This window comes from Epinephelus fuscoguttatus, linkage group LG1 (genome assembly GCF_011397635.1).
Source record: "Epinephelus fuscoguttatus linkage group LG1, E.fuscoguttatus.final_Chr_v1".
NCBI classification, from domain to species: Eukaryota; Metazoa; Chordata; class Actinopteri; order Perciformes; family Serranidae; genus Epinephelus; species Epinephelus fuscoguttatus.
The window spans coordinates 33,860,540-33,876,104 of NC_064752.1; the positions used below are offsets into that span (position 1 = coordinate 33,860,540).

The window sequence follows — 15,565 nt, forward strand, 5'->3', positions numbered from 1 at the left end:
CTAGCAGAGTGCAGACAGAAGTGAAAGCTGTAACAAGGTTTCCGTCGGTGAACATGTGAAAGGATAGTTTGCACAACACACTAACATGGAGCCTGGGTTTGTTGAAGGTGGCAGTGCTGTTTGGGCTTAGAAAGCTTGTGAGTTTATCTTCTCTATCTCCTTTAACTTTAGCTTTTATTGGAGTTATGATATGTAGCATGTGAAATAGAGTATGGTGAATGTGCTAGGAAAGGTGGTATCAACACAGTCACTACCTGGAGCTCGCATAAACAGAGCCTGGGTTTGGTTGAAGGTGGCAGTGCTGTTTGGGCTGAGAAAGCCATGTGTAATGTAAGGTAAAGGAGGTTGTTGGGTCAGTGCGAGGAGCAGTGAGACCTGGCATTAGGCGAGTGTCTCTGGGATGCCAGAGATCACTGTCTAGCCTCCTGGAGGTGTCGTGGGACCAACTAGACGAAACACTGGTGAAAGGAGGTTCCCACCTGATGACCCCAAAGACATGTTAGTTATCACTGCTTACTGGTCTGTATAGCGTAGTTAAGCCTTGCCATAATAGCTTATCATAGGGCTTAGGAGGTTATTCACTGAGCGCTGATCCTTTCTCTAGAGCACACATTTCTTGTGTTTATTTAAACTGAAATCCATGTAAAAACAAGATGGCAGCCATCTCTGCTAAGTCAGTCTGCAGCCAGTCCCTACACAAAAGAGGGCAAAGTCCAAAACTTTCCAAAACAGATTTTATGGTTGAAAGTTTTTTATTTATGCTTTATAATGTTTGTAGTGTGATACTGAATACAAATATGACTAATTCTAGTAACAGTAGCAAGCCAAGACACTGTTAATTAGGTGTTAATTTTTGTACAATACACTAGCTAGGATAAATTAAAAATGCACACCACACAAAAGTACGGGTCTCAGGGGGGTTAATGAATAATAAAATTCCACAGAAGTCAATTATATATTAACTGTTTGATTGAAACATTAAAAAAGATGCAGTGTAAGTTTTACTTTTAAGTCTATATAAAGCCATAAGATGTCAGTAAGAACTTGGGTCCATGCTCTTTCCAGCGCCTGCAGTGTGTTTGTGTAACCCTGGTGATTGGGCCGGAGGGGGCGGGTCCAGGATGCTGAGGCGGCCTCTGATTGGCTGCTGAGCGTGGTGAGGAGTGGGACGGGAGCGCGCTGCCAGCTGTGAGGGGAGCAGGGAAAACAGCTAGGAAGAGTACTAAAGGGACAAAGAACCGCTGCTTCACATCTCATCCTGTCCAACAGGTTGGAAACTTCAGAGTCTGCGTGTTGAGAAGAGTTTACTGCGTGTTCTCCGTCTGTCACAGTAAGTGTTATCTGTCAACTCTTTGGCTAGCTGACCGTTGGTAGGACCCCGCACGTGCACAAATATGTGAAACTCTGGGAGTTAATTTAAGCTAACTTTCTGTAAAGTGTCTTTTTTCGTCCTCTGTGTACGACTTTAACCATTTAAAATGGTGTTAATTTGCATTTTACTCCTTTTAAATCTAATTTAAATGTATTTTCCATCCTTTATTTGTTTTTATTTTAAGCGTCACAGCCCCCCAAAAGTTAGCTTTATCACAACATGGCTACTACAGTGTGTTGCATTATTATTATATCTAAATAACAACCCATGTCTAATAGGAATTAGCATCACTGTACTATTTGTGTCTGACTCTGCTGCAGACATTGCAGGAATTTCCCTAAGAAGCTGCAGGACTCTTCTAGCTCTCAATGAGGTCTTTCCTTTTGTCACTCACTGTGCATATTAAGATCTGTGCTGGCCAGGGCTTAACAGGCACTTGATGGTTGATTTGTGCTTTTCTGGAGTGAACAATAGACAATACAAGAGGGCTGGCTTTGACTGAGAAAGCAATAAATTCAGCATGTGGAGTATTGCACTTTCCAGCTGACTTGACTATCCTTGGCTACCTTTCACTGACTGGCAGCTTTCTCTTATTGTTTGGACTTATTGTTCTCAGGCAAGACTGCATGTTTTACATTTCTTTAATGGTAACCTATCCGCTTTCAACCTGCTGTAAATATAAGTCAGAGAAAGTGTCCACTGTGAACATTCTTCTGTGAGAGGTGGGTGTGTCTCCACTGGTTTTGTAAGCAACATATGTAACACATATTTAAGAGGAATCTGAAAAAATCTGCACTCCAAACTCTGATGGACTATTTTAAACCTCACATACAGTTGATTCTGTTACTCATAACTGCTGTTAGAAGAGACACATTGACAATATTAAAAGGCCAAATCAAAGTAGCTCCCTCCTCCTGCTGAACTTCCATGGCAGGGTAAACCAGATGTTTCAGATGTCCACAAGCTCACGCCGTATGACAATTTATTGTGTACTGCTGCAGAGGTGCTTTCTCAAGCCTGTGCGCTCTTCAGTGTGTTTGGCTGTTGCTATGACGTCAACCTGGAAACACCCCCCCTACCTAATTCCTCCCCTTAAACACACCAAACACGTAGGGGTCTCCTTAACTTTCACTGTCTTCCCTCCCTCCCTTTCCTCCAGGAGCATTCCTCCTAGGGGGCTTCTGGTCCCACTCTGTTGACACTTTAATGGTTTGCCATGAAATACTGAGGTGGAGTCAACTTTCCCTCTGAACCTCCGTTGCACAGCCTCCAGGCACAGATCGGCAGATAAACGAGGGGGGCAGCACCCCACCCTGCTGGAGCCGACATTTGCTCGCCATTAAGGCTGTCAGAAAGACAGAAGGAGGAATCCTTTGTCTCAGCATCATAACTCGTTCTCACCCAAACCTTTCCAAATTCTCCTTCTTCTCTCTCTTCTTGGCAGTCCAATGTATTTTCACTGTTTGCTTAATATATTGTAAAACTGCGGTGAATTCTGTTAGTGATTCACAAGCGTATACTTGTGGTTGCGTAGAGGCCAGTGAGGGGTCTCAGGGAGTCTGATGAGCGCCAAACCAAACTGTTACTGCACAAGACGTTATACTGAAACTGCTCACTCGCTCAAATTATGGACAAAACTACCACACACCACAAATTACTGTCTGCCTCTGCAATGTGCAGCCCTCCGTTTAACTCTTTGGTATTGGAAAATGTTGCTTTAAAGTCCATCTCATTCAGAAATATTCAAAAAACACATCATCAGCACAGCATCTGTTACTGACGCTTACATTCTTTTCTGTTATTATCGCCCTCTAGATCACTGTTGTTTCCTTCCTTGTCCTGCATCATGCTGCATCCAGTTGCATTCCACTGTCTCTTGTCCACTTTGTTGTGCACATTGGCACTGTGCAGCGCCCAGTCAGACACTAGCGCCCCTGTAATCCAGCTACGTCTAGCCGGGGAGAAGCGGAAACACTACGAGGGTCGGGTGGAAGTTTTCTACAATGGAGAGTGGGGGACGGTGTGCGATGATGACTTCTCCATCTCTGCTGCGCAAGTGGTGTGCAGAGAGCTCGGCTTCATGAATGCAGAGTCCTGGTCACCCTCGGCCAAGTATGGAAGAGGAGAAGGTAAGAAAACTAGTATCTGTGTCTCTGAGAAGTATCTGTTGGTTTCCAGGATTTGGTCTGGACCTTGTATTATCTAATCAGAGCCAAAATTTTGCTATTCAGCTGTCCCAGAACTTAGCCGAGGGTTATAGGATGTCAGTTTCAGTAAACCAGCAAACCACACACATTCAAAGGCAGTATATCTCTTCATACAGTTTCATATGTTCCATGGAAATCCTTGAATGAGGTACACGTTTCCTCCCGTCTGACTGCTAATCCCCTCAGGCACTGGTTTTCCCATTAGAGGAGCACAGAGACACGCCAATCAGCTCTGAGCATGGGGGGTATACTGGAAACACTGGGAGTGTCAACCAGACGCAGACATAATCTCATCTCCTCTCACTTTGTCCTGTATGAATTCCTCCGTCACTGTAAAAACACTGATGGGAATCCCAACTCTGTACGTGCCGTAGCTGGTGGCTGCTGGCTGCTGGTGGTGAATGTCACTTGGTAGCTGTTAATTAACTCAGTGTCCCTTGTTAAAGGCACATGTTTTCCCACTGGGTCGGTCCACATTTAGCCAGCCACTTCAAAAGTGAAGTAATTAACTTTATGACTTGTTCCCAAAACACCTCAGTAATTATAGCAATTTCAAAAATAACATATAGCATATAAAGTGATACACCCCATGCATATAATGTTGGATGCATATAAACATTTTACAAGCAGTTAACAAGAAGTCTGATGTATATGCCTGCGCTGGCTGTGCAGACAGACAGCTGTTTGCACTGCATTTTAGCTGAGGTAAAGATGGGAGGCTGTAGGGATGAGTTAGGGTATGCTAAAAGACACATGTCAATTTGAATGTTGTAAAGTTGCAGGTTTATTATTAATGGGAGGGACAGGGAGTTTATTACTAAAGACTTACCATTTTACATTTTACGGCAATGATGAGGAGGATTCTTCTCTTCCTGTCAATATGTTTAGTCTGTAACAAATTAATTTTGAAAGGAGAGTATTTAAGGCCCAGACTAGCTGTGTGCATGTGCTTGAATGGAAACTACTTTTATCTATTTTCTTGTTGTCATTGGAGAAACATGGCTATAAAAGTGATCAAGAGCATTTTCCATTTCCCATCATGATGACTTATACACCAGTGAGAGAAACCACCAAATGTTTTTAATTGAAGACACGGCTGCATAACAAGTACAGGGACATCCCTTTTGGATGCAGAGCGTTTTTCCTGCAGCGATGTTGATGGGATCTTCAGCTGCCCTCACACAGCTATTATTTGCAGTTGCGAAATCATGTTTGTGCAAAAAAAAAAAAAATCAGACAGAAAACTCTGCTTCAGGCTACAACTTGATGCAACTGGACAAAATCCATTTTATTTAGATCTTCTTAGGAACACAGTGCTCCTTCCAGTGTGTTATGATTTTTAGTGAAGGATGGCAGGAGTTAAGTGGCTGGCTTAAAGTGCCAATAAAAGCCCAATCAAAAAATTCATGGCTTCGCTTTGCACTCTGCTTCCTGTTCTTTTCACTGGCTTGTGAAATTACAGTCCCATACGACTTGCAAATGATAGTTTTGACGCAGCAATGCAGCTTTATCACAACTGACAATGCTGACTATTTGTTTAGACAAAGGTGTACTGAGACCAAGCTGCTTCTCACATGGAAACTCTGCTGTAGTTCAGCACCAAGAGGACTTGGCTCCTGTTGTGAAAATGTTCCAGAGGTAATCATCTCTCTGCCAGGAGCTTGTTACGTGACCGTATAACATGCAGTCACTTTCTCGGTATGATCAGGATGTTCCTCGGCAACATGTTCAGACTGTCAGAATGATGAGCAGTCCTTTGGTGGTTTCCATGGCTACAGTTCTGTGGTTTTCCTCACGGCTGGTTCAGAACAGCCAGCTGGACGGCAGATGATCCACTTCAGCCATGACAACATTTATTGGGCAGGCTGAAAGTTGCTGAAAGAATGCGTCAGGTTAAGCTGGAGACCAAACATGTCTCCACGTGAGTAGGTTTACTGTCTGTGTGACTAGACTTAAGTGGAAATGCTGAAATAGTTGACAAAATGGTGTGAGGCATGGTTTAAGCTGCCATGGTACATTTATATTTTCTCCAGAATTAATCCCTTATTAGGGGAGGTAACTGGGAACTGAAGCTTGTGGCCAGCTCAGTGGGAAGAGTGTTGCACCAGCGCTGCACGTGTAAAGGGTTTGATTTGTGATAGCAGGGGTCAAACACACAATATTTAATAAAAGTCTCAGAAACAGCATGTGCATCTTTAAACCATGTCATGCATAAAACAGGTCATGCAGTCCAAGAAAGCAGCACAAATATATGAATTCCTCTTAAAGTCCCTGTGAAACAGAAGTTATAGCATCTTTAGCTCCTGTGCTGTCACTTATTTCCCAGTGAGACTGAATATTTGAGCAGTGTACGTTTACAAGAAGGCTTTAAGTCAAATCTTTGCATTTGTCTGGACTGCTAAAAAGTGGGTGGGCTTAGAGTTTAGCATGATACAGAGCTACAGTGGAGTCCGCTTCTGAGCGGACTGTCGGCTGTCCACACAGACCCTCCCCACCGTTAGATCAAGAGGAGGAGGATGAGGGAGAGATGAATGAGTTAGACCTCTGCCACATTGTTTTTGAAATGAAAACAAAGGTTTTGCCTGCTGATATCCAAACACACATCTCTTCTATCTCTCCAGTAAAGTGTGGTTTTATTTGACCAGTGTGGCTAGTGAGTTACACAAATTCTTATTTGATTGGATGAAGGTTTATAAATGCCCCTGAGTGCAGGATGAGTCATGAAACATTTAAAAACCATTTACCTAGCTTTACAGGAAGAGAAAAGACAGGGATTTTGGTGTAAAATACTCTGATACTGATTTTTTGACATATATTTGGCATATTACAATAGATAAATGATCAATAAACACAGGGACACATGATTAAAACTGTGAAAATGTATTTTTCATTTCATTAGGTCTTTAAATCTTCGCCTTTCTTTCCATTCTAGGCCGTATCTGGCTAGACAACGTGCACTGCTCTGGCGCAGAGAAGAGCCTGGCTCAGTGTCACTCCAATGGCTTCGGAGTGTCGGACTGCAAACACTCAGAAGATGTCGGAGTGGTGTGCACCCAGAAGCGCATTCCAGGCTTCAAGTTCATCCAGAACCAGGCCAACATGGATGAGGTAGGTTCCCATGGAGCAGCACACTGACAATTAAACCTGGACACATAAAGGACCCTCACAGTAAACAGATGCGCGCACATGAACTCACAAATGTAAACACCAGGGTGGGATCGCTTGATCACATAGTTAATAACACTGAAGTAGCATCCACTTATGGTTCAAGTACGCACACGTAACTTGAACAGATGTTCAGCACAATAAAAAAAGGATAGGCTTCAGATGAAAAACCTTATCATAGTGCAGAGCTCAGAGGAACTCAAAGTATTTTCTTTAAATCCTTCCAAGTTTCCAGACTTGAGCCAGACAGATCATTGGACTGAATGTAATGTCTGTCTGCAATTATTAAGAGGAGCAATATTTTTGCTGCTCTGCTGTAGGTTACCATTGTAAAATTATGCAACAGGTCCTAAACAAAATAACCCACATGTGTCGTGTAAGAAAAACAGATCATCCATTTATCTTTCGGATTCACTGAATAACTGCTCCAAACTGGGCCACTGAGAATCTGTTTATAGACCAGGATTTGGTTGCAGCAGCTATTGTAAATCTATAACAAAGTTTGTGAACAAAGTCCCTCCTAAAATCTAAGTATGTTTCAGCTAGCTTTTAAAGTAGTGGTTTATTAAATTAGGTTGCCCCAGTCAAAATTTAGAAACACCTTGGCCAGTTGAGACTCTGTTAATCTATCTATGGGTTGCTATGAAAAATCTGTTGCATTGTCTAATCAAAAACAGTCAACCATGAAAACAGGAAGTTGCTGTAGCATCACAAGCTGTAATCTAACTGCCAAAACTTACAGTTTCAGGAAAAAAAATGGTTAAACCTAACAACCAATCTTTTTTTAAATGTAGGTATCATTTGCTCGTCCGGTTGTATGGCTTTTTCAACTGTAAATTATGTCCCCAAAGGAAAACTTTGTCAGCATCTGTTTTATCTAGTACGCCACCAAAAGTTTAATTTGTATTTGAAATATTAGTAGTTTGTATAATAAAAAAATCGATACTTGGAGTTTGTGTATCGATACGATATTGCCTCACCGAAATATCGCGATACTATGCTGTATAAATTTTTCCCCCCAGCCCTACACGTAACCAAATGTCACATTTAAGTTGAGAGGCAAAAAGAAATGGGAGCTCAACAGGCAAACATTTATAGCGAGAGCCACGCCCAAATAACTCAGCAACTTGAGGCATTGACTGATGACATGTCTCTCGTATCATATCGAGGCAATGCCGTTATGTCCTAAAGGGACATTTCATAATTTTAAGTCTTTTACTTTTCCCTCAGTTAAGCTAACAAGCTAGCTGTACAACAGTTACAGCTGGAAGTTTGTAGGGCATAAATGTTCTTTAAAATTCATCTCTATGTACAAACTGGTATGTGTACATCCTATTTTAAATGAAGTGATGCATAAATTTACACTTAGTACAGGGAAACACTTATGTTATAATGAGGCTTAGTTAATAAGTACTTACGAACAGCTGTTGCAGCCGGATCCAGTATGTTGCACTGTATGATTAAATGGATACAAGTGGTAATCAAAGTAATGGCCTTATGGACACTAAATCAGCGTCTGGAAGAAATGAGACAGCAGTTCTCACGTTTTCAGTCACATCTGCCACAACATGAAGCCAGTGAAACAATCTACAAGTCAGTGCATAATGTCAAGCTGTTTGCTCCACCATTTGCACTAATGACTTTGCCAGACTCCTATTAGTCTATCCCTGCCCACAACAGACCCCCACTCTGCAGCCTGGGGGATTTTGGAGATGACTCAGAGAGGGGGAAGACCATCCTGTCTGACTGCAGAGAACGCCTTTGTACCGGATGGAAAGTCAGTGTGGGTTTGTGGACATGATGGGAGAAAGGGAGGGAGAGAACAGGACAGAGGTATTATTTCAGCTTGTCTGAGATATTGCCATAGAGGGTTTCCCTGTTAAAGCCAGACTGATAGAGATGAAGCAACGCTTCTTTGGCAGCTCAGAAGACAGTCAATGCTTTGATATTTCATGACAGCATTCATACCAGAGTGTTTTGTTTGTTCATACTAGAAGTTGTGTGGGAGATTTGTCTGTGTTGCCAGACTCTCTACAACTGCTGGAAGAGTGACTGTGATTTTTACTGGCTTCAGTAAAGGCAACACACCTGAAGGTTATCTGATATCCCTGTGTGTCTTTCTCATGCCGAGTTGAGTCATGGGAAGGAAGGAATAGAAGACAGGAGAAATAGAAATCTTTAATCACAGACTACTGAACCATATTTTCAGTGTTTTTATTTCACAGGCCATGTGTGTAGGCAGCACCCTCTTGCCCCCTGTTTGTCTTGTGTATTTAACGTCTTTAGGGTGTTACTGCATTTCAGTCCACCACCCTGTAAATATTTCCTTGGTCTGGCGGTGGCCTTTCAAGTCGCAGGGGAGAGGAATGGGAAAAGGTGTAGCTACACCTCCTTAACCGTGCTTGACCTGACGTCAGCAATAGGCAGCACTGTTCCTTGAATCTGTTTATTCACAGCATGAATTGACATTCTGTGCTCAATGTGGAAAGTTAACACCCTAACCGAGCGTGCACTACAGTCCAAGTCCAGGTCCAGGTCAATGCTAAAAGAGTGGAGCAGTTGGTATTTTTGCGTCTATGTGAATAGTTTCCAACTTTCAAGATCATAAATCGTTATATGTTTGAAATATGAAGTGTGCAGCTTGCCAGGGGCTTTGTCTGTACTCTCCTAACTTGTAGTGGCAGTGATGTGTCTGTTCATGTTGATATGATTTAGGCGAAACTACTGAATTTGAGTTACAGATTTTGTATTACCTCCAGTTTCTTCAAACAGCAATTATTTTGTTTTTGTGAGAGATACATCATGAGACTACTTTTTAGCTTATGGGAATATGTGAAGATAAGACTATAAGCTCACTCTGGCGAGTTCAGCTTTGACCACAAATAATAGTCTACTGAAAGCATCAGTCTGTCATTAATGAAAACAGAAGCTTCCACTGGCGCACGTTGGATTTGAAGACACGCTACCCTATATGAGGAACTAATATGAGGGCATTAGTTTACCAAGTATGAAATTTATATCAAGTTTTCTCCGATTGTCTTTCTCAGTCAGTCCAAGCTCTTGTCACATTGGTCGTTTAAAGGGGATGTATCGTTATTATTATTAATAATAATAACCTCAGGCTTCAGACCGTTCTGACTGTTCCGTTCCAGTGTTTTATTCCTACTTTGGCTACAAGCTGAAGTTGGCGCATGACAGGTTTCTGTATATGGTTATGTGCTCCAGGCATGCTATAGAAAATTTTTGTATTACGTACACTGCTACATGTAGCTACATGCTAACGTTGCTAAAATTTGCTAACATGTCTTGGGGGGTGTTGTGTGTCCCTTCATATCGTTCTGTATCCCCTCTCTAAAATCAGAGGTTTTTGCAGTTTCATGAATGCAGAACTCTTCCTAGTTGTTTTACCCCTCAGCAGAAGATTGTGACATTTGAGCTGCAGGTTAGATAATTGATCAGTCGATCCGATCTGATCAGAGCTGATATGATCAGCTCAATGGATGAGAGGAGCAGCTGCTGCAAAAGTGGGTAAAGGCAAACTCTTAGACCCAATGCAATACATGGTTAAGTTTCACTTTCACTGTGCCTGCAGCTTTTACTGCTCAGTCTGTACCCAGAGTACGCTCTGTGCTCCGAGAGTGTGGAGCAATTAATAACTGAACAGCATATATATTCCAATAACTCTTCTAATGAACGGTCCAGCTCCAAAAACATAAAACAAAGTGTGGCATCAGTTATTGTTATCTTGGCAGGCTGGCACGAATAAATGTATGCTTGGGAAACCCTGGGGTTTTGTTTAGAAGCTTTTTATTGGTGATTGTTCATGGTAGAAAATTCCAGCATTATTAATAAAGTCATTCCCCAGCTGTAATGACGGTGCAGTGATGGGAGATGCACAAGAACTCTAAGTGCTGACCGATGAGAGCAGACAATGCTTTTATAGGAAGGGGCATATAGAGGCAGGCTTAAACGGAGTGTCTCAGATGGAGGATAAATACAAGTGTTCCAGAACATAGTGTAAGAAAAACAAAGTGTTTTTCCTTGTTAAAGCATGCAAACAATTTCCAGAAGAAACCCAGAGCACAAGTACGAACCTGAAAACGAGCCTATTAGATCCTCCATAACGTCTGACCTTCCCAACTGCTGCTTGTCAGTCCTTATACTGTCTGCTACCAATCTGTCCACTGAATACAAAGCCATATGTCCTGCCACCATCAGCTAGTTATGCAACACTCCTGACACAGAACATACATTCCTGGCTGACTGAGTCATTGTCATGAATTATGTTAATTATCTTAATATGCCGCATCTAATGCCCCTTTAATGTTTTTATGCCTTTTTTTATTGTCTGTCTAACCAGGCAGAGTTGCTTAATTTATGAGCATGTGTTTGGTCTTTCAGTCAGTAGGAGGGAATACATTTGTCAGCAGAACCAAACAGTAAGATGGCAAGAGCCTTTGTTTAGCATCTGTTTGTTAGTAGAGACTTTTAAACCAAGTCTGCCATATTTGGTTCTTCACGTGTGAATGGCCTGCTTCACGTGTCATCAGTGCCCACAGGATCATTGCTAAATACATCTCCTTCATTTAGGGATAATTAAAGGTTCATGATTTTTCATGGTTTTCTAAAAAGTTGGAATTGCTGGAATTATCCCATACACTGTCCACTGCAGAAGAGAAATTTCCAGTGGGAACTGCAGTTTAAGTAAGCTTGAATCACTTATTCATGCCTGTTTGATCATTTACAAACCGGTGTAGGTAAAGAAAATAAGCAATTTTCAGATAGATAAATAAAACACTACTGCTTCCAGAACCTTGGACATTATTATAAACAGATTACAAGTCTGGATGAGTTCATCTCCTGAGGAAAGATGAAGTCTTCTTCCTGAGGGGAGGGGGAAAAAAAGAGCACCAAAAGCAGCTGCAGTTGTTCGCTGCACCGCTTAATGTGTTTACTCCAACCAAACACTTACATCCAGAATCAACACAAAGACGTCAGAAGCCAGTTGTAATAACAGAATGCAGCGGTTAAAAGCCTTTTGATCCATTGCATATCTAAACAGAGCAAAGGTTGCTCTTCTCCATGCATGCACGATGGTGTCAGCTTACAAGAATTCCAGTTCCTCACAGTCGCTGCTATACAACAAAAAGAAACCCGAGCCAAAGTTGGATTTGTCTCCAACATGATGTATGCAAAAGGCTTGTGAGGAGGAGAGTGATCGAGGGGAGAAAAGGTTGATGTGTGTCAGGAGACTGAGGGCGGTTTCTCCCCTGTGAATAGAGGAGCAGACAGATTCATCACATGTTCAACAGCTGGATCACACTGTGGCCTTAGCCTTAGCTCTCCTTTTTGCTGCACAGGGGCCAAAATTCAGACTTTTATTATTCATACATCCACTTTATGAGCATACCGTTGAGACTCAGTAAATGTGAATTATTGTATGTGCAGTGCACATATGCATCAGGACTTTCAGATATTACATAATTTAGGCTATTCAGATGTGAGATAAAAGTTTTTTTAGACGGGCGTACATTAAAGCCTCAGTCCACAATTTGGTGTAGAGGTATGTTTCAGTATGCAAACTATTTAATACTTATATTTTGGGTTTCTACTAAAACAGGTTTAAATGCTTTAATAGTCAAAAACACATTGTTTTTCTTATACTGTCTGTGATGAACACCTGTTGACTAGGGGTGGGCCCCACAATATGATATTATCGCAATATAAAAGTCACAATACAATATTATTGTGATTTTAAACGTGTTGTGATATGCTGAGTACTGCAATAAGATATACTGAGATGAAGTGTAATTTATTACCTTTTTTTTTTTCAGTAACAAATTTTGTCCCCAAAGGAAAACTTTGTCAACATTAAACGTTTTATCAATTGAAATAAAGTAATTACTCTGTTCATCTCACGTCAGTCATTTTTATAACAGCAAAATATATCTAGTAAACTGAAAAGGCAACTGATTATATTATTCTAGTAGGCTACTAAAAGTTTAATTTGTATTTGTAATATCAATACTTTATATCATCAGAATCAATACTTGGTTTCCGTGTAGTGATACTTTATTGCCACACAAAAATATTGCGATACTTTGCTATATCGATTTTCTCCACACCCCTATTCTTCAGTCTCTGTCTGAAACACTCCATTTCAGCACCTGTGTCTTTAAGCTGCTCTCCCAGAAAAAGCCCTGTCTGCTATGATCTGAAATCGGGAAGAAATTGACAAAATCGGCAACCAGGTTTTCAAGTTTTCCTTACGTTAGCATGTAGCAATGCAGGTTAGGTAATGTAAACCCTTCAGTAGCATGCATGGAAGTCATTGGCTTCTTGCTGAGAGTTTGATGAGAGTAAATTCATACCACTCTTATGTCTGGCCATAACACATAAAGCTGCACCTAGGGGACGGTCAGCTTAGCTTAGCATGAAAACTGGAAAGACGATTATGAAAATATTGCTATTTATACATTTTTAAAATGAATTCAATGCCGGTGTATATATGTGCATGTGTCTGCTCTACCTATAGGAATGATTCTTTTCCTTTTTGCTTGTCATGATAGGAGCAGTCATTGATAGGTATTCCAGATGCAAAGCACACAGTTAATCTTACACACACACACACACATGCACACACCCACATACACTTCTTCAGACAAGTCAGTGAGGCAAACTTGGGGCCAGTGAGGCAGAAAGTGGGGTGGGGCAGATGTGAAAGTCATTTGAAAGAGCCTTGCTGTTCCCCTGCTTTTCATCTAAACTGTGGAGTGATTATCATTCATACTTGCCATGTTTTGTAAGGTGGGGCGGGAGTAGTGGGTGAGTGCGGGGGGCACGTGTAGATAAACGTGCAGCAGGGCTGAATAAAGCGGAAGAAATGCACAGCAGTGGAAGTATTAGTCAGACACACTGGCTAGACTAGACCACAGTCTCATGTTCACACATCTACATACTGAGGGGCACCCAGTCAGAAAAACAAGTCTGCTCTCCATTTGGAAAGAGTTCAGTAATGGTCAAAGCGTTCTTCACAGACCAGTAATGAATAGAGCTAAATAAAGACTGTTTTCTTCTTTTTTTTAACTCACCACTTACAAACAAGGCCAAGAGTTATTTTCTGAAGTCAATATTGTTCAGCCAGTTGCCCTCAAGTCCAGTTAACCAGGTACAAACATTTCACTCATGAAATATTGGCTATTATGATTTATTTACATAGGACAGGAAAGGAGTACTTTTGGGGAAAGGCCACAGAATGAATGATTCACTACAGAACACACAGTCAGGGAGTGACTGTAAGATGAAGCAACTTTATAAAAATACCGAGCAGAGAATTAACCTCAGTGTGACCTGCGGAGTGGAAAGCCTGCACTCATTACATGTTCGTCACATATTTAGGCCGATACGGTTGCCAAAATGGTCAGAGTTTGGAGGCAATAGGTAGCCTGGCCGCAGCTTGTCATTTTTACTCTTTGGATTTTATACAGATTTAACAAACGAGATACAAGGTGTAGATTAGTGAACTTTATAGGTGCTGGTAGGTTGTTATCTCTGAAATCTAAAAATCTATCCATGCATATGTAATATGACATCCTGTATTTCTCCCTAAGTCCATATTTCCAAATTGATATTATGGTATTTTCACTTGAACGTAATAAAATATCATCGCAGGGCCATGTTCTTTATACTGTGTTGTAATTTCCCTGCGTTTTTCCATAAAGAGTGCTAAAAAGTGACCAGTGTGTAGAATTGGGCCTCGGCCAAACAGGATTATGCTGAGTTTATGTCTGGTGGTCTGGGTTTGGGGGGGAAATGCCTGGACTGATCCCAGCTGTGGATATCTGTCTTCTCTTTAGTCTCACACGTTGAGACGGCCGGTTTCCTCTCTGCGAGCCAAGTGCAACACTGGTCAGACCCATCTCTGTGCCCCCTTTTCATTCTCACCTCGTACCCCCTGTTCTGTCTGGAGTTTTTGTTTTGGCACCTGGCTTCACTTTGATTAGTGACATTTTCTGTTGGTTCCATGTTCTGTATCAGGTGAAGTTTTACCTGTTTCACAAGTTGATTTACATGTTTTTAAGTTGTTCATGTCTCTTATAAGCCATGAATAAAACTCTACATCCCCTCACTTTTTAAAGATAGGTTTTGAATTAGGAATATTAGATCCCTGATCATGATCACGTCTCTTGGCCTTCCTATCCTGCCAGGCACTAACGGAAAACACGGTGTCATGCTATGGCCAGTTGGAATCTCTTCATGAAAGAGTGGTTTTTACCCGCGCTAACCACTGCGGTCAGTGGGAGGACCGGGGTCACTGTAGAAACAGTCTGACTTAGTCGTGGCTCCTCCTGCATTGCAGTCTTTAGTGTTCAGAGACCCTGAAGCCTTGAACATTCCCTCAGGCTGACGCCATCTCAGGAAACCACCCTGTGGGCAAACGTTTCATATTTCTGGGAGACATGCCTGGATGTTGGCTTTTTCTGCAGAATGAAAGAAGCGGACCATTACGAAATTACTGAGATCAGCATACCACGGAGCAGCTCAGAGTTTTGGCTCCGTCTGGCACCCACAGTGCACCCTTGCACCCAGCCAGGAACAAACTGCAGGACTTGGCTCAAAGAGAGAAACGAACAGTGGCAGAGTTATTAGATAGCTGTTATCCTGTAAAGCACTGGAGGTCAAAGGTGACCATTCCCTCCTGATTTAGGGGTCGTCAGGACACATGATACTTATTGTGCTTGGTGACCCCCGTTCTGACCAACTGGCTTTACAGCCCTTTATAGTCAGTGGACTTTGGACCACCCGCAGACACTCTCCCAAC

General features: G+C 41.9%; 1 protein-coding gene across 1 annotated transcript in view; it reads left to right on the top strand.

Moving 5' to 3' along the window:
- The first annotated feature begins 1,161 nt into the window (after positions 1–1,161).
- Positions 1,162–15,565, top strand: part of LOC125889845 (lysyl oxidase homolog 2A-like) — a 34,060-nt gene continuing 19,656 nt past the window's right edge. The window contains exons 1-3 of the mRNA XM_049578052.1: positions 1,162–1,330; positions 3,188–3,501; positions 6,512–6,687. Of these exons, the coding sequence (XP_049434009.1) occupies positions 3,219–3,501; positions 6,512–6,687 (459 nt within the window). The 5' untranslated portion in view covers positions 1,162–1,330; positions 3,188–3,218. The remainder of the gene's footprint in view (positions 1,331–3,187; positions 3,502–6,511; positions 6,688–15,565) is intronic.